Below are 10,241 nucleotides of genomic sequence, written 5' to 3' on the forward strand. Positions count from 1 at the left end.
TTTCAAAGGAGAACCAGTGTTCTCTGGACATGAAAAGCAAATTGAATACAAGCAAGCAAGCCGAAAACGGACAACCAGAACCACAAAATAAGGTTCCAGCTGAGGACCTTACATTGACATTTAGGTAAAGGAAGGGACGTTGTCATAGTCTTATATTATCCAGTCCTGACAGAAGTGCCCTCATAAATATGATTTGCTTTTAAAAATATCATTCTGTATACATTGAGAAAAGAATATTTTCACATAAATTTAGTTAATAAAACTTAATTTTAGAACAGATTCAAGAATGAATTATCTGTTAATACCTAACAAATGAATTTTTCTGGCTCCATTTCTTCTTTCCCGTTTTTTAGTTTATTTAAACCAGTGTTAACATTTTGGTGTAGACCTTTCCAGTCCTTTAAAGTGTGTGGATATTTAGCCTCTTTCAAATCCACCTTCCACCCCATCCCCTTGGTTTTTAATTTGGTCTATCCCGTATCATCTAGAGGTGGAAGGATACATGTCAGCTATCATTGAACAACCATGCAATAAACAGATTTGTAATAATTCTTTATTTGCACAGCTGTAATTATTTGCTTATGGTATTTTGAAGTCATTTGCTGCAAAGTCCTGAGTTACCTTCCTGATGATTGTATAACAATAATTTCTAATGCCCTGTTGCTTTCAGACTTAGGTTTTAGCTATTTAAATCCATACACTGTAGTGGGTTCAAAATAATTTCTTGTACTAGTAAGCCTGCTAAAGCAGGGGTCAGAACTTCTTAAAAGTCCAGATAGTAAGTATTTAAAATTATGGGTCTTATAGTCTCTGTGGAAACTCTCAGTTCTGCCCTTGTAGTGTGAAAGTAGCCATAGATAATACATAAACAAATGGGCAAGCTGTGTTTCGGTAAAACTAATAAAAACAGGCACTGCTTAGCCTTAGTTTGCCAACCCCTGTGCTTAAAGCATGGACATCGAGCTGTAAACTAAACTGTAAAAGCTACTTGCATATTTTTCCATACTCGTAAAAGAAGCCCTATTGATTTTATTCTACTAATCATTTTTCTCTCTCTCCTTATTTAAAATTCCAACTTTTTTTTAAATGTTAACAGTGATGTACCAAATGGCTCAGCGTTGACACAAGAGAATATCAGCCTCCTGTCAAACAAGACCAGCTCTCTGAACCTGTCAGAGGACCCCGAGGGAGGAGGTGACAACAATGACTCCCAGAGAGTGGGAGTCACACCCACTTCTGCTCCCTAAATTATGAAGAGTCCAACTTTTGTCTTTTGCTCCTGATCAATTTGTGGGGCATAGGGGTAGGAGAACAGATAACTTCTAAACTTTTTCTCTGAGAGTGGTCAGAGAAATCCAGGAAAAGTACCGGAGGCAATGTGCACAAACACCACTACTAAAAACAAACCCTGCACATAGTTCACATTAATGCATTTTTTAATTTAAAAAAAAGGAAAAAGAAAAAGAAAATTAGCAGTATCTGCAAGCAATTCAGATTAAATTTGTTTTTGTTCTGTGAATGAACTTTATTTTAATAACTTTGGACGCCTTGGATCCAGGGCTTTAAAAAAAAAAGAAGATATTATATATACACTCTGTTTGATTAATTGTATGATCTTAATGAAGTAGGTTTTTCTTGTATTTTGGTATTATTACATACCCAGTGTATAATTCCTTTCCCCCAATCCTTGCCAACTTTCGCAAACCCCATAAATTAAAACAGACAGAAAGCACCGGACTGTCTTGAGAATTCTGTGGTGCTTGAGAAACAAAGACAGTACTAGACTAGTTATTAGAAAATGTGCAGCACACCAACTTTTCTAAGAGCTATTACTTAAAAGTCATAATTTTCTTTCCCTTTCTGGTAACTGGCTTCATGTGTATGTTTTTCATATGGCACTAAAACTTCTTGTTGTTCAGGAGGGATTTGTTTCTTGTTTTTGTTTTTATTTCAGCTATTTCAGAGAGATAATTACCAGTTAATTTTTTGAAGTCCTCATTTCCGTATTACGGATCTATTTCATTCTCTTAATGTAATCAGAAAGCCAGACCAATACTGTAGGCTGTTTGATTAGATTTAATGGAGATTATTTTAAGAATGAACTGTGATTTATTAGTACTGAAAATACATGGTTGGTATATTACCTGTACTGAGCTGATGGTTGGAAATTTGGAGCTGTGCTTTTTCAAATTAAACTTTGGCTAAAATCATAAAATGTATTAAAAAAAACCCAGGAGAATCAACCATGTTTTAAAACTGCAACACTTGACTTGAAGTGAAAATGAACAGTCATATTATTTCAGTGGATGTTTTGTTTTGTTTTACTGTCAAAACCCAAAAGTATAAAATAAAATGAAAGCCCCTGGCTTTCAAATAGATTTGGCAAATACAGACTGCCCAGATCTTAAGGATAGTTTATGAATTGTAGTTTATGAATTGACTAGTTGTTCAGAATCATTGGCACCAGTAGGTAGTAAGTACCTAAAAGTCAGTTTTCATAGACTTGACTTTACAATAGTGAAGAGATTCTTCATGAAAATGTTGAAAAGAATAAGGAAGAATTTTTTTTAATTTAGTTCTGCTGCACATATTCTGATGCCATGTGTCTATACTGAACTAAGACCTTATAAAACGTTTTTAGTGGGGATTATTTGATATAGTCACCTTCCCATCCCTCTGTTTGCCTGATTTTTAAGAAATTTCCCTTTCTGGATTATACTACTAAAACAGAAAGCACTGGTTATGTAATAAGTTACTGCATTGCTTTGGTTGGGTAAAAGCAAGAGTTTGTATTTTTCTTGTTTCTTATTTTCTTAACCCTTAACTCCTGCTGAGGTCATAACAACCTCAGTGTAAGCTCTGTGTCCATCATACTGTTAACTGAAACAAATGGGGGGAGGGGGGAGGGAAATACAGTCCTGCCATTGCCTACCAGTAGGAGAGTCCAAACAGAACACTCTTTTGAGTAGCGATTATTTAATTTGCCCAGTCAAGGCACCGTGTTTATATACTATTTCACATTGAATTTGATTATGCCCTACAGACCTGGCTGGTCAAGGATTTGATATACACATATTGGCTTGGGATTCGAGCTTTCTTTTTTATTTAAATAAAAATTTATATATATATTATATATATATACATATATACATAGCTATATCTGTATATATATCGGGTATGTTTTAAGGATTTTTTCGCATGAGCGCAGCTGTTGCGATAAAATGACTGATTGGGAGGTAGAAGCACTGAATGGAAGATGAGGCATTTTTTCAGTTGATACCATATTTTCCTTTCCTAAAAATACACACTTGCTTTTTTTGCTTTTTTGTTTGTTTTCTTTTTTGCTTAAAACCCTCTTATATGTAAGTGCTTATTGTTTTTTGGGAGAAGGAGAGAAACTTTGTATGTCTGACAGAGTCCCAAGATTTTTTATTTTTTTGTATAACTATAAAAGGCAACATTCTTGGCCTCCAACTTTCTGTAGGCAGATTTGGGCAGATCTTATTTCTCCTTTGGACATACCAGATAACTCCTAAATTTTAGAAGCAGTTGGTTCAATTTGGAACTCAGAATGATTCTGGTATTAGAAGGGAATTTATGGGTATTAATTTTGTTGAAGTTCAGAATAAAAGTAAAATTCTATTTTGGATATCCATTGAAACATCTAATAAGTCAACTTCTGTTATTCTTGTTTATATATCCTCCAAATACACTCCTTGCTTTCACCATTTTGATTTTGTAAGCTAGGCAGGAATAGATGTTAACTTATATAGTATTCCTATTCTGAATAAAACCAGAAAAGCCACTGTTTTGAATTGACTTAAAATAATCCTTTTCACTTTTTAAGTTAATTTCATTGGGGGTGGGGGTAGGGACAGATCTCTTAAATTGTAGCCTTAATTCTAGCTGTACTTCAGTGAGGCCCCACATACTCTAGAGGAAATCTGGTTGGGTAGAAAGGCAGAAGAATGATATCCTATCCCATTGTGCCTATAACTTACCTATTTTAAATTAGTCATTCTGCCTTATCTCATGGAAATTCTTACAACTTTCCTAGTAGTCAGAAGCAGTTTTAGGAATTAAATAAAACCTCCAAAGTTTGGATTTTTTTTCCCCCCTTTTCTCTGATACACTTTGTGAAATGATGAACCTATAAGGGTAAGTGGCCTTTTTGGGCAAAACTGCTTGACTCCTTTTTTTTTTTTTTTAACTGCTTGACTATTCAGCTGCTTTTTTTTTTTGTCAAAACCTGTGAAAGGCATTGATTTTTTTTTTTGGCTTTTAAAATGTATGCCTTTAGAGACAGTTAAGAGATTAAATCATTCAGATAGGAAATACAGTTTTTATGCTTTCTACTTAGTAAGTAAAATATTAATTTCTTCTGGAGATGACTTTATTTGCTTTTCACTGAATTCAGAAGCAAGACTGACATCACAGATGAACATGAGCAATTCTGAGAGGGTTAAGGTAGGAGTATAATAAGCATTGTGTTCACTCTTGTTTAGATAACAAAACCAGAATCTTATTATAGTTAGGAATATAAAAGTACTTTGACTTATTTTTTTCCAAGGTATCTCTGGAAAAGAGTAGAAGAACTGAAAATAAGATATCTACACGCAGTTTCCTAACATACATAGTTCTTTTGCCTTATAGATACTGTCACAAGATAAGTCCAATAGCTGTCCTGTCTTGGGTGATTTACAGAAGCTAAAGTGACCAAAGATCCATTCCTTTTTACTTTTGTAATCAAAAGAACAGTTAGTTATAACATAGGTTTCTAGTAATAGTATTCACATGATAAGACACTTATTTCTAATGCCAGCTACAGATACCCAAATACTCAGAATGCATAAAAAATTATTTGGCATTAATGTGGCTGATTCCCTTCTCTCAGCTTATTTCCCTTCCCTTCTCCTAGACTTTCCCGTGTATTCTTTTGCCTAAAAGACATAAAGTTGGTATGATTCTTATTTGCTACCATGAATATGTAACTCCATCATACTTTCCATAGGTCTTCAGGGTTAGAACTCAAAGTTTTTTTTCCTGGCCCTTTTCTATCTTGCAAATTCCCCTTGACTTACCCACTGCCCTCCCCAATCTGCAACAGTGACAGTTTGCTGCCTCAAAACAGAGCATTCAAATGAATTCGCTTAGCCAATAACTTCTGTGAAGTTGCCTTTTCTAATGGTGTTATTACTCAGTGATGCACAAATGTGGTATTTGCCCTACTGGTAGGCAAACAAAGGTCTGGTTAAGAATGGTAACCTGCTGTTTTCTTTAAAGGAGAGCCAAAGACTTGTGCTTTACTCTGTTTTGGTTTTGGGGGAAATAGCCATTTTGATTGTGAAACCTTTTAGTATTTGTGAGTTGATTGTATTGTGTAAGTAGATTTATCTGAAGTTAACTGTTAACAGTAGCTGGCCTTATAAAATGTAAAAGTAATGAAAATTCACCAGTTTCTCTAAACCAGTGAATGTCATCTTTTACAATATTGTGTGTAAGCAGTACCCCCGTTTTTTGAGATTATCTTGTCAATGATAGCATCTTGTGTGTTTTGGTTTTTAACTTGTGCTGAAGGACAATCTATATCACTATGGTCAAGCTATGAGACCGGGTAAAAGAATTCATTACCATGTGACTGGTGAGAAATAAACTATAGTCACTGCATGTAAGATTATATTCAGATTTGGAGAAAAACAGATTCTTTTCACTAAAAAGTATTTGATTGCTTTTAAATACACATGGTGATGGGTGGAGGTCTTACCATCTTTTTTCCACTTCGTTTTTGCTCATTTTAAAGAACTGAGTAAAGGTTTCGTAATATAAAATCTACCTGTAAAAAGCACCTGTAATGATAGTTATTTTATTAAAAGGAAAGACCCAGTTACTTTTTAGGAAAAATTAATAACCTGCCTGGAAATTAACTGCAGCATTTACTTAGATTTGTCCCCTATAAGAGCCTGATTGTATTTATTTTTTAGTTGGTGATACCTGGTGATAGTGTTGCAAGATGATCTCTTCCCTGAAAAATCAGTCTGTCCTTTTAGAAAAAAAATAGAGCAACTAAACTAAAGCAGATTTCACTTTCAACATTAGGGACTGAACAAGCAAACAGTTTACTGCTGTCATCATTTTACTCATTTTGCTGGTCCTCATTCATACCTTTCTACCTTGGACAGCTATGACTTTTGTATTTATTTGTTGCTTCAGCTCAGCTTTATGAAATTTTCCTGCTGAAAGGACTTATTGGGAGTTGTAGGTGGATTGCAGTTAATATTTTATTAAATTCTTAATTTAACTTTTCTGAGCCATTTGAAAAAGAAAGCTGTTTTTGTCAAAAGGTACTGTTAATTACAGTAAATACCAACTTAAGATTTGGTTTTTAAGGTTTGATTGCTTTGACTGCTAAAGATGTTTTCATATATAACAGATTCTAATTGAAAAGTAATACTAGCTATGATGTTAATAAATAATAGGACACTGCCACCACCAGGAAAAAGTAACACCTTTTAATAGTAAATGTGTTCCCAATAGGTGGGTTTTCAATACTGCACTGAACAAAGTGGGAAGAGTCCTTTGAAATCCTATTGTGATAAAGGGACTTAACCTCACCACTGGAATCCTTGTTTTCAGAGCCTCTGAATTTTCAGCCAAACACTGAATTTACTTTAAATTTTATTCCTGAACAAAACATCCCTAGAGTAATAACCTTTATTTTCACAAGAAAATAAGGCACAATAACCCAAGAGAGAGAAGTTAAACCTCAAGATAATATTGTGTCCAAAAGTGTGTATTTAGGAAAGTTAAATCCTGTGGAATTAGTATATTATATACTAGATAAGGTGACTTATTTTCTTGTACTGAGGTCTCTCTGTTTCTGGTTGTTTTTGTTTTGTTTTGTTTTGTTTTGTTGTTTTTAACTCTTGAGTAGACAGAGCTCACAAGTCTTTGGCATCCATTTTAGGTTGTACACTCAGAGTCATCTTATAACTGGAAACTGTCAGACAGCCCTTAACCCCCACCCCAGCCAGTGCATAAAAGGGTCAAGAAAAGGATGGAAAGAAACTACTGGATAATTGGTTGCCTGGTTGTTGTTGGGTTTTGGTTTGGGGGTGTGTGTGGGGGGGGGCGGTTGCCTGGTTGTTTTTTTTTAAATCACCATTTATAGTGTAATCATTGATTGGCTGCCACTCTTAAAATAATATCTAAACAACCCTGTAAAATATTCCTCTGATTTAAAGGTATTTTAAGCTTTTGTTTATCATTTTTACATCCTCTGTTCAACGAAGGCACTGTCCTGAGAGCTACTTTTTCCAGGTGTATTGTTGCCCACATTTTCATTAACCACACCCCACATTCCAACCCCCTTCATCCTTTCTCTTCTCACCTTCTGGAAATGAAAGGAACTTGGGGGGAATTTTTTTTTTTCCATTTTATTCACTGATCCAGAGGCCTTGTTGTCTTACTTTATGATGATACTACAACTTTTTGGAACAAGAGCAATGGAAAAAGTGAATTAAGATGATGAACAAAATCTTTTACCCACTGAAGCATTTTCCAGTTGTGAGATTCCTCTTTGTGTGTGGTCTCTTCCCTTATTACCCCTGCTACCCTTTTCCCCTGACCTTGGTCAATTTGGTCTTTAGGCTCATACCAGTCTCCCCGAGACATTCTGCAGTCATTATCACCTTTTTGGGTGGATTTTATTTTGTTTTATTTTGGGTTTTTTTGTTTTTTGTTTTTTTAAAAAAAAAAAAACTTTTTAACATTGATGCATATTTGCTTGGGATAGAGCTTGTGTAATTTACCAATCGTATTGATTGTATGTGATTGTGCCCTGCAGAGGTATATTTAACAAGACAAAAATAATTTAGGTTAATAAAGGAGCCTATGAGATTTGAGTCAGGTTATAAATTCATGAAATCACTTAGTTTTGGATAGTGAGAATTTATATCTCCTATTCTTATAAATCAGTGCTAGGCAAAATACCATTTTTAAGAAGTTCTCTTGCATTCCTATTTTTTTCCTTGCCTCAGCTCCCTGTTTTTTCTTAAGCCTGTCTCCACCCACCTGTTCAGAAATAAAAATATTGAGTCTTAAAGTGACAGCTGATTTTTAAATTGCTAAAGTTTGTGAAATTATACTTTTTCCAAGTGTTTTCAACTTTTTTTTTTTTAATGAAGACAAATGGTTGAAATTTCACAAGCTGTGAATAATTCTTTAGATTCTGGCCAACTGTGAAATCTTATTTGAAGACTTTATCTCTTGAAAGTTCTTTTGGAATAGGAAAAAGAACCCTGTTTGAAATGGACCATTTTCTTCTCTTTTTAATGTGTTTATATATCCAATTTTTAAACAGCCTTCAAAACAAGCGAGGTGGAAATAAAGAGTAATAGGAAGATGTTTAGGGCAGCAGAATTCTGGGTCTGAATAAGTACATGTTATACTTGTCAGGTTTTTAAAAGGATTAACCCCATCTTTTTCAATTTTGTATTATTTGTGTGCATGTTGTTTATATCAAAGATTCCACATTTTGTTAAAATCCTATTTCCTTTCTTTATTACCTTGGAAACTGACTCAGCCTCATGTTGCTCCTAACTAGTGTTTAAAGCTCCCAAGAGTTGCAGATAAAAGGGTTATTTTAACAAGTAGAAGGAGGTGATTCACCTTTCGGTTTGTAAATATCTGGTCTTTATCTGCTTTCTGTCAGCATTTATATTAAATGATAAATTAATGAGGAGAAACGTGTAGTCTTTTTCTATAAATGAGTCTGTGCCATTTTACTCTAACCTTGGGATTATTACACCTTTCCTTTTTTTATGTGAAAAATAGAGAATTACATACTTATGCACAAGTAAACACATGCTTGAAGTAGCCAATTTTGTAGAGATATCATAGGAATTACTCCAACCTTAAATACACTACAGTCCAAATTCCTTCATATGTTCTACAGCGATTGCACAGTAAAGGTAGTGGTTCTGAGATCCTAGGGTCTGTTCAGTGAAACTCCATGGCAGACATCCAGAGTTCTGATTCTTATGACTTCTCTTAAATCAGGACCTTCTTGGGCGCCTGGGTGGCTCAGATGGTTAAGCGACTGCCTTCGGCTCAGGTCATGATCCTGGAGTCCCGGGATCAAGTCCCGCATCGGGCTCCCTGCTCGGCGGGGAGTCTGCTTCTCCTCCCTCTGACCCTCCTCCCTCTCCTGCTCTCTGTCTCTCATTCTCTCTCTCTCAAATAAATAAATAAAATCTTAAAAAAAAAAAAAATCAGGACCTTCTTTATGTTTAAGCAATATGGACCACCTGTGGGTATCTTCCTGATGCAGATATTTTTGTCTTTCCATTCTTACTGACTTCTAATTGTCCTGAAATCTCCACCCATTAGTCATTCCTTGTAGTTAGAGAATAAGTGTAGGTTGATTTTCTCTTAGAGACTGGTATAAAATATGCCTTAGTCAGCAGTTCAATGGCATGAAGAAGAAAAAAGGGGAGAGGAAGGCACTGCTCTAGATTCAGAAGAAAGTTAGAAAAAAACAAATGTAACATGTGGAGTTTATTTGGATCCTGATTCCAATGAATCAAATGTGCAAAGACATTTTTGAAATAATTAGGGAAATTGGGTACTAGGTAAGACCAAGGAATGACCTTTCTGTTCAATGTAATAATAGCAACATGTTTACATAAGTAAATGTCTATATTTTTAAGAGACATAGAGCTGACAATGGCTAGCATTTCCTTTATTTTTACAGAAAAGTAATGCACATAAACAGTGAAGGTTATTTTACCTCCTACCAACAATTAGCAATTAGGTGTCTTTGTTTGGTATCCTTACCTGACCTCAAGGGAAGGAACCAGAGTAAAAAAAGGTCAGAGGGTCTGAAGGATGGTAACTACTGCAACCACCCTTGAATGTTAGTCTAGAGTGAGGATTCCAAAACCAGCGTGCCATCTTTACCACCATCCTAGGCCTACCCTGCTCACAAGCAGTAGGGTAGTTTCTGACCTTTACACTCAGACTCACATAGATTAATGTGAGTTTGTTTTTTGTGTATATTAGCATTTCATTCCCAGTAACCAGCTAATCTGCAATGATCAACTAATAAATCCCCTCCACTTTCCAACATTGGTGGCCTGTTTAGTTAATGGTTGCCACCCTTATTTGGGACACCTTGCAAATCAAAAGTGAGCTTTCAACTACTCACTGAACACCCACTTTGGTATTTACTGGATTATTGAGTC

At 35.1% G+C, this 10,241-nt stretch overlaps 1 protein-coding gene across 3 annotated transcripts in view; it reads left to right on the top strand.

The window, feature by feature from the left end:
- RC3H1 (ring finger and CCCH-type domains 1) overlaps positions 1–8,740 on the top strand; it is an 83,623-nt gene extending 74,883 nt beyond the window's left edge. For all 3 annotated transcript variants that reach the window (XM_035010768.1, XM_035010770.1, XM_035010769.1), the window contains exons 19-20: positions 9–124; positions 1,097–8,740. In XM_035010768.1, coding sequence (XP_034866659.1) covers positions 9–124; positions 1,097–1,247 — 267 coding nt within the window. In that variant the 3' untranslated portion in view covers positions 1,248–8,740. The remainder of the gene's footprint in view (positions 1–8; positions 125–1,096) is intronic.
- The last annotated feature ends 1,501 nt before the right edge of the window (positions 8,741–10,241 follow it).

Source organism: Mirounga leonina, unplaced genomic scaffold, assembly GCF_011800145.1.
Source record: "Mirounga leonina isolate KUSES-001 unplaced genomic scaffold, KU_Mleo_1.0 Mir_154, whole genome shotgun sequence".
Taxonomy (NCBI): Eukaryota; Metazoa; Chordata; class Mammalia; order Carnivora; family Phocidae; genus Mirounga; species Mirounga leonina.